Genomic DNA, 23061 nt, shown 5'->3' with positions numbered 1-23061 from the left:
GAACCAATATTTACAGAGGGCTTTACATACATTAAAACCTAAAAACTCCCAAACAGTATAAATAAAAATCCAATTAATAACACACTCTACAGTGATTTAATTTTTTTAAATGTATTTACTTTATACGAGGACCATGCAAACAAAACATTAATCTCGTAAAAGAGAAGAGATGCTTTATGCCAGATTTTAGCTAACAGCTCATTTTCATCGGCAGTCCTTAACTTCACTTATTGGTTAGTGAACTGACATGCAGGACTAATATCCTCAGGCAATTTGTTCCAAAATGAATGAGGAATTGTAGCATATGACAGGCTTAAAATAAACTTAACTTCTGAGAAATAAGAAATAATCTACTGCTTCTCACTTCTCAATCTTCTCATATCGATACACTTTACTGTAAGTGAATGTAAAATTGAATTTTGCACAACAAAACAAAGAGTGTTCACGTACCTTTCCTTCGTTCCTCAAAGAGTGAAGGCTGTGAGCTCACTCTGCCTTATATAAGCACATTCAACTTTGGGAGGTAACTTCACAAAAGTTAATTTACCTTTCACTTTCGTTTCACCTCTTGCACTTCTTTAAAGTTAGGTTAGGTTAACAGCAATGCCTGCGAGCCGTGCAATGGCCTTGGACTTTAAAGCGGTATCTGCAGATGTTAGCGTGGGAGTTCTGGGACTTTCCAGGTCTCTCTGAAGACAACAGGATTATTTGACGCTCATGTCCGGGGCAGATTAGCTCCATAACAGTAGAAACAATTAATAGGAAACTGATTTGCTATGTGGGATAACTCTGCAGAACCACAATTATATGAGCTCAGGATTTCATTGTGCTCGTGCATCTGCTCATCAAACGAGCTGATGTGGTTCAGTTTAACCTTTAGTTTGTAGAACTTAGACAAACAAAGGTTGTAAAGTGGAGGCAGGCTCAAGGTAATGCTAATAATAATCTTAGATATGATTCTGTTTTGTTGTTTTCCGTTTTGATGTTTTTCAGATAAACACAGGAATCATTTCAAGTGCATTTCACAAATATGTCCTAACAATACATTTTCAGCTTCACAAAAATGGTGATTCCCTGCCCTTTTTATTTTTACATCAACAAAGTGAATATCTAACAAGGTGATTGTTGTGTTTATGGGATATTCTGCTTCCCCCCAAGTGGCCAAACCAAATGTCACTACAGCATTAAAAATACATTATTTTATTTTCCAACTTTGAGTTAACAAAGTGAACACTATAGGGATAATTTGTAGCTATTCTCACAAGTTGTCATTTTATCATTTTAAACCTTAGTTATAAATAAAATATTAAGGGGTTTTTAAAAAAAACAATATCCCCTATTGTACTCTTTTTCAACAGTATATTTTAGGTCTCAGATATAAATAAAACATGTCTCTGAAGTGTTTGTCTCGAAATACCAAACAGATCATACATTGTGGCATCCCATAAACCCCTCTGTTTCAGTCCTGTTCCAAAAGTGCTGATTCTGTGTCTGCAGCTTTAAATGCAAAAGAGAGAATCTTTTTTTTCTGAAATTTTCCGTGTCTCTTATCACAGACGGGACACTTATTTATGTATAAAAGACATGAAAATGGGGATTTAGCAAAATAGGTGACCTTTAAAAAGTCATGATGAGTAGGCAGTTAAAAAGTAAAAAGGTGCACATTAAAGTAAAAAGTATTCATTAATGTTTTTATTCACATCCCTACAAACGTTCTCACGGTGGATTATGAGGAAATATCAAATATAAAAAATGGTGCTTAAAAGCACCATGTTTCTATTTCTGGTTGCAGGTCCTAGGGACAAAAGGAAAATGCGGGTTGGATAATACATTTAGTAAAGGTAAATATCTCTCAGGTCAGCTTCTGTCCACGCCTCTAAAATGTAATAGAATGAGTCAGCATTTCAGCACTTGTTATCTTGTATGAACTGTAGGTGAATGGGTTTTTCGTTTAGTGTTTAACACTAGCATAAAGGATTTAAAGATTTGTGGCCGTGCTTCTTTCATATCAGATGTTTACTTGGAGACTCCATTTATGCTTCAAAAATCTAGTTTTACTTTAAGATTATACATTTCATAAACTACAAACAGTAGTAAGTAAGGACATTTGAGTTTGGTAGATTATATCTTTTTCTTTTCCTTCTTGGCAAGAAGTCTTAAGCCGTTGGAAATCCTGTTTATTTCCCTTTTAAATGATGCCACATTTGTGAGGAGCATGCATTTGTGGCATGAGCAGCAGAGCCGAGTATGTGGTCGTGAAAAGATTGCCAAATCTTCTCTGCCAATGCCAAACCAAAAAGTAATCTACCAAACACAAATGTCCTTACTTTTCGTGCTTTGTTTATAAGATTTGATTATTTTAAAGCTATACATGTTTTAGTTGTATTTAAAACATAACAAATGCATAACTATTAATACATCTGAAGTATAACAGCACCACAATTATAATACTAACAAATAAAATAAATATTAAGCATTTAAGTTATATTGCTCAAACTAGTGGACAAATAAAGTTATTTTCTTGAAGTCCATGAGCAGCATGAGTTTTGATGCACTTAACATCCAGTAGATGGCAACCTCTCCAAAACAATCGAAACCACAGCTCCTTTATATAAACAGACTGTGCTTTCAACTAGCAGTCCAAGATAAAAACACTCAGCAGCGACATCTTGACTCCAACATTCAATAGTTTTATTGTGAAAAAGCCTTATCTCTTCATACCCTTGCCTTAAAACTGTACAATCAATAATTTAAAAAAAGGAAAAACATGTTCAGCTTCGTGTTTAAAGGAACATTCTCACAAAACACACACACACACACACACACACACACACACACACACACACACACACACTGTCTCTTTCTCTCACACACACACTTCAGATTACTCAGCAGCTTTAGCCAAATACCAGAATAGTGTTTTACATTTTTTCCCCATCATTATCACAACAGTCCGCTCCTTTATACAAACACTTCCACAATATCCGCCCGGAACCTTCCACCATCCTTTTTTTTCTTCTTTTTTTAACTCCAACATTGAAACTCAGTTCAGGAGATACACAATTTAGTAGGGTCAGCAAACACTGAGGAGGAAGTCCATACTACAACAAAAAGGGAGGCGTTGAACCAAAACATGGAGACAAATGTGTGTTATCACATAAGAGGCTAGACGTACAATATATGACAAAACAAGTCAGCAACGATGAAAGCACAGAGAGGGAAACTTCTTCTGGATATCTTGGCAACAAGCGGGAGTTATGGCCGGGCAACATTATGATATATAGAAAACGGTAGAAAAATGTATGCTGTGTGCATTTTTCAATATTGCTTAAATCGCGTGTTATGCTAGGCCTATTTCCATTTATTGCCATCATTTAAAATCAGAGTGTACATGCTTTACCATGAGATTATTTATTGAACATTTATTAATAATTACCAGAGAACGTGGTATAAATATTATTATCACCTATATCGTCATTGTGAGCCTATGGTACTGCCCAAATTTGAGTCCCTAATTTTTGAAACATCTTGTGTTCAAAAACCTACTAAATCATTGCCTCCGTATTTGTGTAAGCCACTCTGGGCCTCCGTAGAAAACACACTGAACACCTGAGGAAAATGTGTATGTGTGTGTTATCGAAAAAACGAGGTGGGTGCTGCGAGGTGGAGCTGAGAGGATGAAAGAGACGGACTGATGAAGCCCTCCAGAGATCTATGAAAAAGAGCATCTATTATTCAGCAACTATGAATCATGGGACAGCATGCAGAGGCAGAGGTGTAGATCAGAGGCAGGGGAGAGGGAGAAGTGCTGCTTTCATTCCCGTGGGAGATTACAAATCAGGGACTTGGAAGAATCCACCTTTAACCTTACAAATTAGAACAATGTTTACAACTCGAATCTGCCGTTTCCCACTGGACATGAATGCAGCCAGGAGTGAGAACAGGGGGGTTATCACGTGGATGCTAATGGTTTTGTCATGATTGATTCAAGTGATGATTTTTTGGCCTTCTGTCAACAAATCCCATGAAAATAGTCCCGATCAAATGCCCCTTTCCTCCGGTTACTCTGAAATTAATTGAAACTATTGCTCTTCTGAAACGAATAAACCTAATAAAAGCTTTTAATATTAATTCCTAATGTATTTTTAACAGTATTTCTGATCAATACATTGTGATGTTGCGCAGAAGCCGCCGTTTGACCCTTCAGGGAGATACTGCAGGAGACGAGGAGCTGAGGGGAGTGAGTGACATTCAGAGAAGAGTGGTAAACATAGGCGGTGTTTACTGTAAATACTGCAGATATTCCACTCTACCTGACACCATGCTGAGCAGCTACACCTCCTCAGATATCTTCCTCTCGCTCCACCTCTAATCAATGTATGGAAATCACGCCTGGGAGGGATGGGGGAATTCCACACAATGCAGAAAAACTGGAGGATTAAAAAGATATCCCCCCCTGCTATTTGAGTTCCGCCCTGACGGAGCATATCCTTTTATAAGTGTTGAACTAAAAGCCTGGACGTGAAAACAACAAGAAGCAGCTGTTTCTAAACATTTGGGAGAGTGGGGGGGAAGAGTGCTAGTATAAAGTAAGCTCTTCCTGTATCCAAACAGTGTGAAGCTTTACCTCTCCTGACTACAACTCCCAGAAGCACTTGTGGCAAAAAAGGACTAAGCTTATAATGGGAATTATCGACAAATATGAGAAATATAAAATGAACCGCAGCATCCTGCGATCATGTACTGCTCTTCTTCCAGAAGTGGCTGCTAGTTAAAAATAAATATTTCACCCAAAACTATTGAGTGGTATCCATGGCAACAAGCATCACTGGTTCGCTGGTTGCCTTGCCGCGGCAGGTGGCTGTGTCAACAATAAAACGTAAAATAGCGAGAAACGAGAAACGAATTTGACTCCCTGATTTGAGTTTGTGTTGGTGAACGGACTCATTAAAAATGCAGTATGTGTTTTTATTCACAGCTATACGGGAATATTCACAAATAAACCTGAGCTCTGGATCAGGCTGTGTCTTTTAAATGATTTTAAAGAGGGAGGTGGTCCTGAACACTCCAGCTGTTAAACCATCACTGAACTTGTCGCCAAGATTTCCCTTCAGAGAGTTACTCAAAACATTTCAACTTCCGAGGCAGAACAACGGGCGAATTCACAAAAAAGATTGCACGACTTCTGCGGCTCAACCTCTGTGGATAAGACAAAGAGAAACATGTCAGTCTCAACGCTCTATGTGCTGCTGTGATGTTTGCATGCATTTCAATTTGGTCATATGCAGAAACTTGGCACAAAATCGGCCTTTTTATACGCCTGCCAAAAAAGATCAGCGCAAATAACCAGAAGCAGTTTCAGTGAAATTAGAAGAGACTTCAGAGAATGGTTTCTCTTTGTCACATTGACATTCCTTGCCGTAAGTTTTTTTAAGAATGACTGCATTTTGTGCAGCTCACGGTCTGTTCTTTGTGCCTTGTATCCATGCTGCAAGGATATGGCAGATTGCACTGCAAAACATCAGGGGTGTGTTTTCTATCGTGAGGGACTTTGCTATCAGCCGCTGCAATCCAGTCTTTGTGAATTCTCCCGTGAGTGTGCAAAAAAAACCGTTACAGCCAGCTGAGCACAAACAATGATCAATAAAAGGGACTGGCTGGTTACTAGTGTCTTGATCATTAGCTTATTGGTCATTAAAACAGCAAATAAACTGAGGTGTGGACATAAAAGTGGAAGAAAGAGGGAAATGTGAGACATAAAAAGTGAAGAGTGTTGAGGTGATTTCTGTGATGCACAGACACGATGAGGCGTGCATCATGTCGAGGAACTAAATACGTTTGTGAGAGATTTCTGTACATGTAGTTAAAACGCCAGCGGGGACTCTCGTGGGGGATCCGGTCTGTGGAGACGTTTTTCCCGTGCTCTCCTCCTGATATCCGGAGGCGCTGCTCCCCTGGAAAGGCTCTTTAAGAGAGCAGGATCCCTTTATCCATCATTTTTGCTCTTCAGCTCCTCAGGTTTAGGGATGTGCTCTTTTTTTCATCCTGTGCAACCGCCTCCCCACCGTTCATTAGGAGATTTTGCAGTTGTTGCGGGTGCAGTTCTGCGGCGGGCTCTGCGGCGGACGGATGGACTTGGAGCGCTTCAGGCTGTTCCCCTTGGAGCCACCGGCGGGGTTGGCCAGCGAGTACGAGCGTCCGTGCATCATGACGGCGTTCATGCCGTTGGCCATGGAGAAGGACTTGAGGTGGGACTTGATGGCGACGGGCAGCGGGAGCTTGTCGATGAGGTGGACCGGCGTGCACGACACGATGGCTCTGCAGCACAGGTCCTGCAGGCTGAACACTGCGGAGAGGAGAGGCACGTTACAGAGAGACCATCCTGAGACACAGCTGTAAAAAAACTCCCCAGCCACAGGAGCGGACAGGACATAGAAAGGAGAAATAAAACGAGGCTTAATGAGGCTTTGAACGTCTGTCCTCATCCCCTCTTATACAAAATAATATACTGTATATCATCCCGGAACAAATCCTCAATTTGAAAAAAGTGACCATTTCCTTCTAGAACCCGAATCATGTTTACTCCCAAGTACGTGTTTACACACAAATAATCTGCTCTGCTGTATAAGGGAGCTCTGATTAACACATTGAGAGGAATTAGGAGACGAAAAAGAAATATTGTAACTGAAAATGTATTCAAAGTAGATACATTTGAAAGGGGTCTTTTTTTATGTTTAAAAGGATGAACCAATATCCTTTTATTTTCAGATCAAATCTGGACACCTCAGTCGACAGGGAGCCACAAAGAAACAAAGAACCAAACAGACATCACGGTGACCTTCTGCCCCCCCTCCGCCTCACCTCTGTTGGGCTTCCAGAATTTCTCCATGCCGTGCCTCATGAGCACGATGCGCGACAGCTCCGTGAACGACTCGATGACGTTGAAGTTGCACAGCGGGCTCACCTCGAAGAAGGTCATGCCGTTCTTCTCGGCGTACGCCCGTGCCTGCTCCGTGGGAACTTGCCGTTTGAAGGCCAGGTGCAGCCGGTTACCGACCAGGATTCGAGGAACGCCTGGTGCATGCTGGGATGAAAAAAATCAAACAGGAGGACAGAATTAAGCTTTGTATTATTTCTTATGTGTTGTTGGGGCAATAGTGTGTATGTGCATTTGACTCTGTGTCTAGAACCAAGGAAGAATAGCAAATGCTACTGCTAATGCTAATGAAGATCTTTAAAAAGAATACAGGAAGTAAATCTATGGATTTCAACGTGCAACAGGAGAAGAAGAAGGGCCAAGACATGGGTGGATAAAGAGAAATGGATACAGCGATGGAGGTTGAAAAGCTGCTCGTGAAGCCAAAATGGCTCGACTTTCAGCATTAAACTTGAAAAAACTGGCGCACTATAACAAAATGTCTGATGAATGTAGGGGAATAAATTAAAATTCTGAAGTACCTACAATTGTACAGATTAAATGAGCTTAGTAACAATCCACCACTGATTGAGAGACATTTAATCCACATTAAGTTAGCAGAGGAAGCTTGTTATTAATTCAACAAGCTGGCCCTGTCTCTCAGCCTCAGGTCTCTCTAACTCATCCCATCTGTTCTGACAAACTGAGAAACACGATGGCCTTCTTCACTCCCACACACTGTCACCCCTCATCAGTCTCTCTTCATTTCCCTCCCTGCTGCCTTTTCATGCTTCGGGTCCCTGTGACACAGCAGCAGCAGCAGCAGCGGCAGGCTCAGGGGAAACAGCAACATCTGCAGCAGCAGCAGCAGCAGCAGCAGCAGCAGCAGCTAGAGGTTTCTACTGAAGCTGGGGTATGAACACTGCCAGCAGAGCCGAGACAAAGCACCCACTTAGGTAAAAGTAGCAACACTACAGTGTAGGAAGACTCTGTGACATGTAAAGACACTGCACTTAAAAAGTTACAGAAGTACAAAAGTGTTAGCATTGAATAAACTTGAAGAAGGCTAGCTAACAAAACTAAAAACAATAAAATGATTATTTCTTTTCTGTTATATTGCTGTACTTACAATATATTTTATTACACAATACATAGGTTTATCCAAATATTAAACAAGATATTAATATAATGAATAAAACTGAAAATGAACATAGTAACTGTAAAAAGAGAATTAGATGCAGCTCTACACTGAGATAACAGACAAAACTGTCAGTGAAAGATAAGGAGGTAATACAAAACAAACAGCATATGACCCGTGATAAACCTAACAGTGTTCTCTGCAGACTGTCCCCACTCAGAGATTTTCCTCCCTCCATCTCTACTTTATTTCTGTGTTTCTAAAGTGGACGACTGCCACACCATGTCTTTGGAGGTGGAGCAGGAAAGGCCGAACTGAAACACACATTCCAGAGGCCAAAAATATCACACACACGCAGGGACAAACACACACAGACACAGGCACACAGACATCCTCTTGGTTTCCAAGTCAGCAGGAAGGACATGATGAGTGGAACACCCCACGTTTTTGTAACATTGCAACTTAAGGTATTGAAAATAAATCTGTGCAGTCTACTTTCTTAAGACTCATAGACAAATAAGCGATACGCTGAATTGACCAATCAGAATCAAGTATTCAACTAAGACATGTAATAAAATACTATAACAGTTTCATATACACAGTAAGTGCAGTTGTTATTAACAGGGTATATGCACGAATCCTGAAGTCAAATTTAATACCTCTTAATACCTTTTATAAGACCCTTTCCATACATTTTAAGACCTCATCGCCACTTTGAATTCTAACCGGTTACATTGGCGACACACTTTACCTCACATTTAGTATAGGTTATACATATTGATTGTAAGATAGCACAACTAAACAGTTTGTGATAACTCCTTATCATAGTTCAGATAGAACAAATAATGTGATGCTCGGCTCTTCTGTGTCCCACAGATTGTGACCCAAGATACCTGGCCCACACACAGCCATCATCCCAATAACGAACGAGGACGTCCATCTGTTTTTTTTGTTGGCTTGATTAAGGCTCTTGTCAAAACATCAGCACAAACGGCCCAGCCTTGTTGATGTTATTAACAAGCTGTTCTTTAAAGTAAGGGGACTATGTACCCTGTTTTGTGTATTCCGCAGGCGAACTGCTTGGCTATTTCCGAATGTGGGAACATAGCTTGGAAAAGATCGGAAATCCCTTCATGATGTATTGGTGTTTTATCACGGTGTTGAGGCACCACAGAACCTCTGCCGGCAGCGTCGGAGTGGCGCACAGCATCACTCGGAGGTTAGAAGCGGTGGCTGTAGTAGCTTCAGCGATGGTGGGTAGGGGATTGAGACCTGCTGTCTGCGTCCCACAGCGGCTTTGTGGCTAGCACTTAGCATGTGGGACCGGACAGCTTTGATCCCCATCGAGGCTACACTGATCAACTTCCGACACACGCAGCAGTAGGCCTCGCGGTTATTCCCAGCGACAGGTCTCAGCCATGGTTCAAACTCCTTCTCTTCCAACCATTTGGACGCAAACTTACATTTTCCCATAACCGGCGTAAACGGACCTTCGCGCGCCCATTGACTGACTGCTGCTTGATAGCGCGCGAAGGTCGGTTTACGCCGGTGTCCTGTTCAGATGACATCAAATCCAACGGGATGCCATAAATAACCTACACAATATCTCACAACACACCTACGCAATGATTAAATTCAGTCAAACTACAACATTTAATACATTGGAAGTTCCTTTTAATACTTTTTAATAGCCTTAATTTTTGCTAAATTGATTTATCAACTTTTAACACTTTTTAAGACTCCGCGGACGGACACCCTGATTAAAGGAGAAACTAGCTATAGAGAGCATGGAGTATGTTTTTCAAAATAAAAGCGCCAGAAGGTAAAAATAACTTAAAAGGGGACTCAGGACGAGGCCTAATTTTCTAAATAAAAGCCTCCAACAGTCGATACATGTTTACAGAAACCTACAAATATAACTTGTTTCTTCAGAGCAAAGCTTCACAATGTAAATGTATCTTAAGAAGGGCTCTGCCCCCCTCACTCACCTCATCGATCTCTCTGATCCACCTGTCGATGCCGTCAAACGACCAGCGGTTTGTGATGTCATACACCAGCAGGATCCCCTGAAGAGACATGCACGACAACAACCGGTCACACATCTGTTTGTCATCACTATTAGGTCAGTGTTTCTCAAACTTTACAACAAGGATCACTCCCCAAATATATTTCAGCATTTACCAAGCAAGTTTACTTCAGTTCAGCAGTCTATTTAATTAGTTTGTTCCTCACCTGAGCCCCGCGGGAATATGATCGAAAGATGGTGCAGAACCTCCCCTGTCCTGACGTGTCCCTGAGAACAGAGAGAAAGACAGATGAATATGTGAAACAGTGAGGACAAAAATACTCGTCCGACTACTGGCCTGATTATTCATTCAAATCTAAGTTTCAGCAGAGTTAATCAAACTTAAATAATGTGGCTTTGGTTTGTTAACATAATACGATGGGTAGATTTTTGAGAGGTGGACACGGAGTAAGACGACTGTAAAAACGAGTAAAGCTTATTATATTTCCTTAAGTAACGTTGCTGTACTCTATGTACTTTTACCCATATCTTGATGACTATATCCTTATTGTCTCGCGTTATTTTGTGGCCTGCTTATAACATTTTAATTCATTACTTTTCCAATCTTTATCGTACACATCTTTTGATATCAGTTTCTGATCAAAGAGAATAACTGAGGATTAACTGAGCTATTTTTAAACCGGTGTTACACATATGAAAGGAAGCATCACTTTTCATCTTCACAGCCCGTTTGACATCTTAGATTCAGAAGCTATTTTTTGGTGGCGAGTTTGAAGGATCATTTCAGACAAGCTGCTTAGCTTTAACTACTAGAAATGAAAGGCAAAGCCAGATGAGCCGGATGTGTGTTCATCCAGTCAGAATTGTCTGAGAGACAATTACCTGTCAATCAACTATTGTGCGGCCCACGTATGGTGCCCCTACTAATTCAATGTTTGCACTTCTTAAGACAGGTGCAGCTTTTTAAATATAAATCATTAAATGATGCCTACCTGTATGCTTTGAGCCTGATTACAATTTATAGCATTATTAATCAAAAGCGCTGAAATAGGTAGACCAGAGCTTCAGTTATGATGTTGACCTTTAATACTAAATCAACCTTTGAATGTTGAGCAGCTTCCTTTTTTATTGCATGCTTTATTCACTTTGAATGTGCGTCCAGTTATAAACAAAGATTAGCCTACACTAACATTGTTAGTATTGTATTATTTGTAGAATTAGATTCCAGTGTGTGCTCAGAAGGATTAATTCAGACTCCAAACATTTCCAATAACTACCGAGCCTTGCAAAGTTCAAAAGTCAACATTTATGGACTAAAGATAGATGTAATGCTTTATCTGACCAAATATTTAGCTTTAATCCTTGTTTGTTTTGCATTGAAAAGGGTCATAACGTCATGAAATATGACAACAGATAGCACAGCTTCGTTTGAAAACGCCATAAGAAGCTTTGGATGTGAAATGAATAAATAAAAAGGACATGATTAAGAGTAGATGTATTTGTTTTGCCTTCACCTGATTAAACACAAGCTCAGATGGCTGCCATGGTGGTTAAAGGGTTCAAGCAGCTTAAAATAAATGTTTTTGATTTTCCACATCCCTCTTTGGTCTAATATAAAAATGTAGTGGTGAAGCTGGTTTCACGTTGAAAGTCTCAGTGATTTCCCTAAACAGCTATCACCATAGTTATTTCAATATAAGAGGAAATAATACAAATGAAAAGAGGAAACAGTGAATTTCTTGGGGACTATTTGTTGGAGTGGATAATCCACATGTGGTGTTCTGGTGAGTATATTTTTGTTTTGGCTTTTTATTCCTTTCCTTTTCTAAGGTTGACCAATCACAACAGCCCAGTCTGCTCTAATTGGTTAGCTGGCTGGCTCTGGTTTCCGACAGAAGGTGAAAAGAGGTGTTGCGTCAGAGGCAGTATGAGAAAAAATAAAGAGCTTTTTGAATATTAAACCTTGGAAACATGTCACGCAACATACAAATATGAACCTTAAAAAGAGCATTATGGGCCCCTTTAACAGCAGCAGGACGATGTGTGTGTGATTGAAACAGAATAAACTACAGTGTGTGTGTGTGTGTGTTTTTTATTTTATTTTTTATATTTTTGGGGGGCTTTTTGCCTTTAATCGGAGAGGAGAGTGACAGGAAAGTGGGAGAGAGAGTCGGGGTGGGATCCGGAAAGGACCACGGGTCGGGAATCGTACCCGGGTCGCCGGCATACGGTGTAGGTGCCCCAGCCAGTTGCGCCAAGGCCGGGGCCAGTGTGTGTGTGTTTTAATGTTTTTCAGATCTGCGGAAGTGATTTACGGACAAAAGAAAAATATATAACACCACCAGATACCGCTCAGCTTTAAGTTTCTGTCTGAGAGTCACGAGATGGCAACAGAGACAGAAATAGAAAGGAAGCAGAGGATGGAAACGACAACATTTAGACAGTGAGACAACAGTGAGGACCGAGTAAAGCAGGAGAGATAGAGTCCGTGCATCACAGGGCTGCGTGCTTTTAAACTTTTCCCTCCACAGGGAAGACGAGGCGTTGCTTCCCCCCTGAGGAGTTGAATTCCTTGGCCTACTTCTACCGCACGGGCTCCGCCGAGCACTGCAGCGTCTTCACTGACACATTCAGCTGCTGCATCTCTACTGATGCAAGATTATTGGTGAGGTGTGTAATAATCCGCAGAGAATCAGGACCCACAGCATCTGCAGGAAAGTACATGCACCCTGCAGCTGGCTGTTTCTGTAATAAGGTGTTTAAATAATAACATTTGATGAATCTGCAAACAAATTCAGATCCTTCCTACTTCATGTATTTTTGCTCTATGTCTCTCTTGTGCTTATTTTAAAATATGATGTTAATTAGAAGCAACCCCTCGACATTATTCCTTTTATTCCCTTGAGTAGCTTTCCCTGACTGACAGTCTGAGATATATTATGTATCAAGTTGTTCCAGCTCTTCATTGAAGCTCTATGATGTTTACACCGAGTGAAATATTCAGAGCCAAGGCTTCATGTTTTTCCTGGCTGCAGCATCAGACTGAAATATTCAAGATGTATCTTTTAATACACATTTTCTCAGAAATATAGACTGATATATAACACATCTTTGGAAGCTTTTAACCATGTTGGGTTACACTACATAAATGTGTATCTGCTCTGCAGGTAGGTCGGAGAATAAAGACCTTTAAGCAGCAGAAGTAATATTTAGATTCATTGGCGTGTCAGTATAAGTAAAATTGTACTTGCATTCTTTATGAACACCTCAGAGGTCTCCTAAAACAAAGTATTTTTGCTTTTTGGGGTCGAGATTGTATAATATATTTAAGCTATTTCTACACCACTCCACTTCAATACATAGAGGTGAGTTACATGAGAATAGCATCACAAAATGACTTTGGAATCCTCTGTGATCCATCATCACCTGCAGTACATTCTGCTGAAGACATGTCCTATGTAAACAGACGGTGAGGTATGCAGATTATCCAGAGGAACAGGGACAACGTTCTGGGAGAGACATGGTGTCGTTGTATTGTTCAGAAGTCATTTGTCAAAGCGCTGAGCTTCGTCAGGTTTGACACCTCAGAGGATAATAGTAAACACTGATGTCGATAAACACTAAACTGTAAAGAATATTATATGTGGACAAACCCATAGAAGTTTTTAGATTAAAGAGTGATTTCCACAAAAAAAAAAACAGTAGTCACTCTTTTCAGCAGTAGTGCTTACCAAAGCTCCAGCTTCACTCTCCTCCCGTCCAGAAGGATGGTGGTGGTTTTGTAGTCGATACCTGGACAGAGGGGGGGGGGAAGCATTAAGCAAAAGGATGCATCAATCTACATTATAACACCACATCCAGAGGAACGCTGACGAAGCAAAGTGTTAGTTTACCCACAATGCACTGTTGACAATTGTGAATAGCTTCGGGGAAAATACGTCAACCGTGTACTTATGGGTGAAAAGGCAAAGTCCTATTTCTGTCAGTGTTTTAGACTTGTCTTCATCCAAAGATAACAATTAAGTCCATCTCTTTTCAGTTCAGTCCATAACCATATCTCATTCTTCTTCCTTTCAGATTTCAACCTACTCTGAAATTCATTCTGTCCTCTCCAAATGTAGCTTTTTCATTTTTAATGAGTAAATATCTGTGTCACATTGTTCTGGTTGCTTTTAAGAACCATGAAGATTTGAGTTTCAGACCAATAAGCAGTGTTTAATAGAAATACTAAAAAAAAGAAGAAGAAATCCGAATGATGGACTTGTTGTGTTTTTCTCTTTCTAATCGATTTTCATTCTAAAATATGAACCTATAAAAGGCCTTAGAGGTCTAGATTGACACAAAACATTAAATCAATATATTTTGCAACTGCTCCTCAAAAACCAATAACAATACTGAGAGTTAGCAGCTGTGGGGCTGTAACTGGAGCTAATAATAACATGCTAACATGATTCCACAATGTAATGCTGTGAACATTTGCAGGCATCTTATCCTAAAAAAAAAGTTAACCTGTCGATGGGGTCTTTAATGAAAGGTGAAATGAGACCAAATCATAAAAATAAACCAGAGTGGAAGACACATTTGGGATCCACATTGATACCCCTATCCAGCAATAACTTTTTACTCAAAACCACAAATGTCACCTTATGGTTGGCAAGGCAGGGCTCATTTCACTTCAATTTATGTACAAAATTGCTATCCAAATCCAAACAGTGGACTTTTTCTGATGATGTTATTTCACCGTATAAGTGAAAACAGTGGCCTGCTGTTGGCTTTTAATGGACATGTTTGAAAATAGTCGCTGACTTCCTGTGGGGACCATGACACCTGAACCAAATTCAATGTAAAACAATTCAATTAAATATTACAGTCTTAAACAACTAAACAAGTCTTAAACTTAAAAATCTAAAAACCATGCTCCCGCTCAGAACAGAGGCAGCCGTGATGCGCCTCAGCTGGCTAACAGATCTCTCTGTTCTCCCCGTTGTTTATCTCTTCGTTGACAAACCTGTCTGACTGCTACACCTGTCGCCCTCTGCTCTGTGTCTCGACACGTCCACCTGAATCCACCTCAGCTCATGTGGTTTATACCCAGTCTGTTACTGCCTGAGGCCAAACTGGTGAACCACTAGATAATCAGTGTTTTCCACCTCCTATCAGATGTTCATCTTCTTACTCAACAGTTTACTGTCTGATAGTTTAGAGGTCTGCCCAGACATGTCAACCAGATAAACGCTGCTGGAAAGAAATCTACATCAAGAAAAGAGACAAAGAGTTTAAGACATGTTACAATCTTTGTTGGCTGCTTTAAGAAAAGGCTGGTTATGAATTTCCTCATATTTCTTCCAATTTAAAATAAAAACGTAATTCTAATCTCAAGCAGTATGCATGGTGCAAAAAGTAAACGTTTTATTGCCTCCTGACAGATTTCCATTCCATTTTCAGATGTAAATCTACAAGCAACTTGCGTAATATATCAGTATTTGGTTGATACATTGTTTTAATTCTGGGCCTAGATACATCTTACTCCTGTTGCCTCCATTAGTCCAAAATCTAATTTAAAACACATCAATGAGCCACCCTGTATTAATCCACTGCTGTAACTAGTCCCCGTTATATGAACCACTGTTTGAGAAAGCTTTGGTAAAAGCTACAGTGACCAGTTCAGGCAATTACTGATCCTTTTTTTATATTAAATCATGAAGTTGAAGCTGAGAGCCACAGACAGGTAGACCCAACATATTAGTCCATTCCTTTTTGATGGGACAATAACAAAAGGACAGACTTACGCCAGGGTATTGGCTAGGTCTGGAATTAAAGATTGAATTATCATGCATTAGGCCTAATATTTTAATTATCACATATTTTGAAATTAAGACAAAAGACAATTCCTCAAAGTCATAAAAGACACAATAAAGCAAATTATTGTTGTTTTATTTATTTGATAATGGGCTAAGATTATTTTCAAAAGCAGGATTCTCTTGATTGATAAATGCCTCATAACACCTCCAGCTATGACCTAAAGCGCATACTCAACAAACCCTTGCACCACCCCCAAATGGATGTATATGAACCACCAATAAAAGGAAAACATTATTTTTAACATTAAGTCCCTTTAAACGTAGACATTAACATCTAAAGAGAAAGCACTCACACACGACTGCATCAGCCTCTGGCAGGTAGCAGCTGCTGGCTAACGAAATTAGTTATATCTTCCAATTTCCCAGGCAACATAAAGCTGGTGCCGGTGCTAAAGTGCTGAGCTCAGGCTAAGCTAATTGAATTGGAGTGAGTGCGGGATTTCGGACCAAGCGCTCCTCTTCTCTTGTTGCCAGGGCTCACTTAGATTTCCTACATAATCAATGACGTCTTAGCAGAGTACTGCTGCTTCTATTCTGGGTCTGTTTGTTCTTTAGAGGCACTCAAAGCCGGTAAAAGCTTTTGCTGGGATTGTTTCAAAGAAGTGCTGAGTTAACTATACGGTGGTAATGCGTTTGAGATGAAGTTTTTTGTCGATGTAAAGTTAGGAGAGGTTGACAAAGATATGATCAGCTAATGGAAGTATAGGGGTGTGGTATTCTGTTTATTTGTAGCTGACCGGTGCAGTCCCGGGTCAGCTGGGCTCAGAATGCACACGTTGCAGGTTTATGTAAAACTTAAAGTGTGAGTTCCACCTCGACACATTCAGCTGTTAGCATGATATGCTGAGGTGACTACGACACGTTATTGTGCGGGTCAGTCCCAATATGGTGAGTGCAACAAAAAAATGGCTATGCTAGAAGAAATGTATGGATTTCAGTTCAACTGCAATAGCAACAGAATCCCATTGTTGTATACTGTTAAACTAGATTGGAAACAAATACAATGCTAACAGACATTCAAAAGCATCCCTCAGATGTGCTGATCATTAAGAGAATAAGAGTTCCTTGTTTGGTTTTATTAAAATAGTTTCAAAGGTTAAAACAAATTGCAAAAAACATATACATTTTGTTTTTTCTTACACCAAACACACACAGAACCATGATGTTAGTCTACATGTGTACCACGAGTAGCGCATTAATATTAGTTTCTCAGTTAGGCCTAATCTTCTGTCAAATTAAATGCTTGTGGAAATACTGACCAGATAAGTATGTCTCAATGACTTGTGAGATTTGAATAATAGCTTTAAATATTAAATACGTTACATCTGCAGAAAACGAGCAGATTATCAGATTGGACTTCCTGTTAAGCTCTGGAGTAATACTGAACAGATAGCGTCTGCATGCGTCTTGCTACAGGATTAGTCCAGCGCCGGCTTTACATTTAGCATTTCACTCTCTCCTGTGAACCCCTCCCTCCTTTCAGAGGGCAGTTTCGGGGGGTTATCTCCGAGTTGGCCTGCTTCCACTTGATAGCTAACTGTTGTGTGTGAATATGCCACTGTCTAAACAGCCAGTCCTCCGCTGAAGAGAAACAATGGGCCGCCGTGCCTGCATGACCCCCGGGGAACATCCCATTGTTAGTGGGAGCCGAATGAAAAACAGATTTAAGAGTCTCACAGCTGCACTCAAAAGCCTCTTTCCAACCTGCTTTTGCATTTTAATTGTCTACACCCCTCCAAGGCTGCTGTTATCTGATGGCTAACTTCAACAGGCTGTGAAATTCAAAACCCTAACGCAGTGTGAAAAGTAATTCTGTGGATCCTCTCTGTAACACAAAACAAACAAACCCAACCAAAGACACAGAAGCCATAGAGTGGACACATTGTAAACAAACTGCAGGACTGCGTTATTGCAACTAGTCACATGAAGTGCCTTGATTTAAAAGGTATTAACTCAATTACATTTAACAAAATACTTTTCTAAATGCTTATTTGATCAAATGATGCTTGGCTACACCACAAGTCGATAATGTTTTGATAGTAGAATAGAAACAAAAGATCAAGAACTACTTCTACTCTGATAACGGTGAACTATATGTATTTCCAAATTGTTAAATGTTAACTTGAGCTTTGATAAATTACGACAAATGTCCATCCCAATTTCCAAGAACCCGGGTGATGTTTTTTTTTTGTAACAAAGTACAAGGATATTTAGTTAACGTCATACATGCAAAATTGAACATTAGAGAACTTGGAACCATATCATGTTGAATTTTACTGAAATGATTGTTAATACAGGTCTGATTAATTGTCAAAAAGTAAGTAAAAAAAGTGCCATCACTATTTTACCGAACCAAATGGGACGTCATCAAATTGATTATTTGATCCAAGCATGGCAACAAACCCATTGATGTTCAGGGTACAAACAAAAAAGCCAAAATAAAGTGCCAATAATATGTTTTAGAGCTGGAGCCAGACGGCGTTTGGTACTTTCTTTAAGTTAAATCACTATTATTTTTATTAGGTGATAAATACATTTTGGTTGGCAATAATCTTTTTTAATTACAATAAATACATACACCTTGCTTTAAGGTTCGTGTAAGCGATGCATCACGCTGAATTTCTTTAGGCCAGAACACCATGAGAAAGTCCCCAACAAAAATCCCTTCACCATGTCAATTTTCTGATTTGTATTCACCTTTTTTTCTGATCTGTAACTCACACAATCACCGAGGAGAATATGTGACAGCCCCAAGTCAGGTTAGGAGCCAATCACAGCCTAAGGAAACCATGTTATCCAATGATATCTGCTGCTCTGTCCAGATTTTCCCCACCTAAAATATTTCCTCCACACTAAGCTCTTTTAGTCAGAGGGATGAAAATCAATATGAGAGCTCCTGTCTGCACAAACATGCCCGTTGGTGCGTTCAGCTGCGTTCCACTCTGTCCTCCATATTTAATGAAGCCGTTTGAAGGCTTTTGATCTCACTCCCGTCAATTAGGACATTTTCCTTTCTGAGAGACTCTGAAAAGGCTTGCTGATTTTCTTTAGAGGAATGACAAGTTCTCCATGGACATGTGTTCAGAAACATCCAACGCTGAGGTGACGTCCTACATCTTCAGGTCATATGAAAATGCTATAGTGTTCTATTTAAGACAATATATGGATTCTTTTTTTGGTAAAGCATGAAATCTGGTCTATAACAGGTTAGGCAAATTTGAAAACTATCCTTTACAATTCCCCTCAACCCAAGTTGGACCTGTTTTGTCTGACTAGAACTCCAAAAAATACACAAGGTGTAGAGAAATGTTATGTTTTATAAATGCTTTTTTTCAAACAATACATTGATTATGAAAATAGAAGCCTTGTTTTTGTTTAACCACGACTGAATACTCAATAAGTTTCAGTTCTATTATAATGTACAGTCTGATCTATTGTGCTAACTATTCAGTTTGGTTATTACAAATTAAATAAATAACGAAAAATGCCCACTACACTTATATCACATCTGGGACTATATGTGTAAGCATATTTATATGTACAACACGTTTTTTAAAAACGGGGTTGACAATGTTTTAGAGGTTGCAAATAGAATTGGTGCCAGTCTCTCAAGAAAACAATTTTTTTTCAACCATTGATCGATTATCCAAAGATATTTTGAATCGTTTTCTGCTAATCGATAATCATTTTCGATAACAACCTTGTAGCTTCATAGGACTGCATGTGATATGTTTGAATAGAGCCACCGAATATAGCAATACCACATCGTCACTCATTGTGTCTTTTAAATGCTTTACTACCTATTTCTAACTCTGACCTCCCTTTCTCAAAGCACTGGCTGTATGAAACAGTTTGGCCTTCAGTGGGTGTCTAAAAACACACATGAAGAAGAGAAGCCAAATGCCAACAGGCGGAATCAGCCTTTGGCTGAATTCATTAAAAAATCAGTGATGGAAAAAAAGGCTCATTCTGCTGACTGATGTATATTTCATGAACACTTGCTGTCATCCTGAGGGGAGGAGATGAAAATCTTTTTCATCTAAAAAGCTAAATGGATACTCGGGGAATCATCTATGACTGATTTTCTGGTGCAAACCTTTTGCTGGAGCAAATATCTCCACAAATGCAAGACACGTGATGGGTTACCTTTAGGAAACGGAGCGGCTTGCATTGCATTATAAGTGGTTTAAAGAGGAGATGGGCGTATAATGCGTGAGATGGATCGACTCTCTTCCATTCTGTCATGCTGGCATCTCATTTTATTCCTTAACACTCTTATTTTAGCATCAAGTATCAAGTGATGCAGGATTTATTTCCCACACATCATTAAAAACCATGCCAGGGCGTTAGTATATTTTTGCCAATTGACAAAAACGAAGTGTTATCTTGGTTACTGCAGACTGTTTTCCGAAGCCTTTAAGAGCTTTAAAGATGTAATTAGCTGCCGTCTCTGCAGCCATGAGTACTTCTCATTCCAGTACACTGTTCAAATTAAATTGCAGGTATTTTAAAGTGGCCCAAGTAGAGGGAGTCCATCATGTCTGCTTTTATTGTTGGCTGCTTTCAGTGCTGAGTCACTTGCTCTATATAACCAACGTCAATAACAGGATGTTTACGTAAGTGTTTTCCATATGTACAGTTAACTTTGGTGACCCACGCAAATGGCTTTACTCCCACACACAAAAGCTTTTTTTGGGTGTTGTCACATGTATTATACCATTCTTTCCTTTGGTTAAATGCAGTTAATGCTGGAAAATAAAAATAAAACATTTAGCACTAACTATACATTGTATTTATTGATTCATCTGCTGATTAGGTAATTTGATTAATTGTGTGGTCTATTAAAATGTCAGAAAATAGTTAAGAAATGTCCTTCTAAGTTTGTTAAACTCCAAGGTGATGCCTTTAATGACTTGTTTTATTATCTAAATCCAAAATCTATATCACGATATAAAACAGACAGAAGCAGGAAAACACCATATCCGAGGCATCCAGCATGAAACATGTACTTTATCTACTTATCAAGCAATGGTTGCAGCTAAAATAATGAGGAAGCCATGTAACAAACAATGTTTTTTTTAACTGGATAGGATGAGTGTGTTCTGTTTTAAATAAGCTGGAACTTGCAAGATCACTGCTATGGTGATAGGGACTTTCTTTATGTTTTCTTCCCTGTGTACTGTTCTTCAGGGCTTCCCTCTGATGGCAGTGTGTGAGTGTTTGTGTACAGCAGGCAGCCACAGACCACAGGCTTACTGCAGCAGCAGGCAGGGATCAGCCTCGGAGCTGCAGCAGTGAGAGAGCCAGGTGATCTGAGCTGCTGCACCCAGGGAGGAATCATCTGACTGGGCACAGCTCCACCAGCCCTCCCCTTCACAGCATGGTGGAGAGAGTTAAGAGAAAAGTGGGGCTACTCTAAAGTAACAAATCAAACGACTCAAACGGTACTCTACAGCAATCTGTAATGTTCCAACCAAAATTTGTAATGTATCCATTCTGAATATTTTACATTAGCAGTGTTTCCCACAGATCTGATATATACTTTGGCGGCTGTTAATATACCTGGGCGGTCCGCCCAAGTAAAGTCTATGTGTGGGAAACCCTGATGAGTGTAATTCATTATGTGCCTCTACTGTGACAAGTTTACATGCTTTAATGTTCAAAAAGCTCTTTATTTTTCTCATACTGCCTGTGCTGCAGCACCTCTTTTCACCCTCTGTCTAAAACCAGAGCCCAGTCTGCTCTGATTGGTCAGCTGGTCGGCTCTGTTGTGATTGGTCAACCGATTAGAGATGTCCAGCCCATTCATTAGCCTATCAGTACAATGTGTTGGAGCGCTAGCCAATAGAAGCGTGAGTGTTACGTAGTGATGTCACTATGGCACATGTTTTTTTTGTTTTTCCTTTGAATATCTGAAAGTATCAGAGGCTTTTTCATTTATGTAAAGAAGTTGTAATTATTGTAAATGTTTACTTAAGTATTTCTGTTGTTCTCTGCTACTGGCAAATACATGAGAAGTTGTCATTGTCATGATATAACCTTGTTAATTTTTCTTTTGACAAAATCCTTACATTTTAAACCCTCAATGTTACAATATTTGTTTAATGTATTGTATCAAGATTAAAAAATACAGTATTATGAGAAGACAACTTGCAGCATTGGCTACAAGCCTTAAATACAATATATACATGTATAACAGTGAACATTGCTTCCTTTTTTAGTTTTTAATGTAGGAAACCAGTGAGGCTCTTTTAGAAAAAGGAGGAACAACCATCATACCGGGGGAGGATGTTGTTTGCTCAGTTGAATGTATAGGTCTAGAAATGTATTGTCAACAGGTCATTCAAACTATTGTTCGGCAAGTGGGACTGGACAACAATGCACATACAGTGACTTCCATGTCAATGCTTTATATTATCAGAGAGCTCACTGTTTGTTCTCCACAGTCCACACAGCAGCGCAGTATGTTCAAGACTTTTCTGATGAGCAAGCATGACATAACACAAGGAGCCCATCATCAGGAGAGGATACAATTAAGCCATCAGCTGAGAGAAGGGTGACTCACCACTACTGTAAGCATACGGAGACTCTGCTGATCCATCCTGCAGGCTGTCCAGGATCTCTCCTTTGCCCACATCGCTGTCTCCAACCAGGAGGAACTTGAGCAGGTAGTCGTAGCTTTTCACTGGGCTGCCTTGGCTGCCCATGGTGCATCCCGTCCAGGGGCTGAAGAAGAATGACTGTAAACTTCCCCCTTGTGTGTTGTTGTACACACTTGAACCAAAACAAAGGCTTGTTATGCCATGAACCGAATGTTGTGTCCACTAACTAAACGTCTTTGTTATGCCCTCTTTTTCTTTAACAGTCTTCCAAATTCAGTGCACTTTTTCAGATGAAAAAAAGGGTCCAATTTCACAGGAACGTTCTACTACAAAAACAAGCGTATTGGCAATAATGTGGTTCAGAAAAGCACATCATCCTTATTGCTGAGAATAATGTAAACAACTGGTAGTGTCATTGAAACTGACAGTTTATAAATAACTGCAATCTGACACTGAAGATCTTTCTACGACCAAAAGAAAATCTATATCTCACGGTCAGAGTTATATATCATTTAACT

At 39.8% G+C, this 23061-nt stretch overlaps 1 protein-coding gene across 1 annotated transcript; it reads right to left on the bottom strand.

Annotated features, from left to right (window-relative positions):
• Nucleotides 1-2669: 2669 nt before the first annotated feature.
• rab40c (RAB40c, member RAS oncogene family) lies at nt 2670-23053 on the bottom strand. Its single transcript, XM_063904145.1, has 6 exons — nt 22507-23053; nt 13812-13872; nt 10287-10347; nt 10043-10120; nt 6862-7084; nt 2670-6346 (listed from the first exon to the last, which is right to left on the bottom strand). The coding sequence occupies exons 1-6, from the start codon at nt 22646-22648 to the stop codon at nt 6072-6074; spliced, it is 840 nt and encodes a 279-aa protein (XP_063760215.1). The 5' UTR covers nt 22649-23053; the 3' UTR covers nt 2670-6071.
• Nucleotides 23054-23061: the final 8 nt, after the last annotated feature.

The sequence above is a fragment of the Eleginops maclovinus genome, chromosome 16, assembly GCF_036324505.1.
Source record: "Eleginops maclovinus isolate JMC-PN-2008 ecotype Puerto Natales chromosome 16, JC_Emac_rtc_rv5, whole genome shotgun sequence".
Taxonomy (NCBI): Eukaryota; Metazoa; Chordata; class Actinopteri; order Perciformes; family Eleginopidae; genus Eleginops; species Eleginops maclovinus.
Note: the sequence above shows the minus strand (reverse complement) of the source record. Positions and strands in the feature narration are given on the sequence as shown.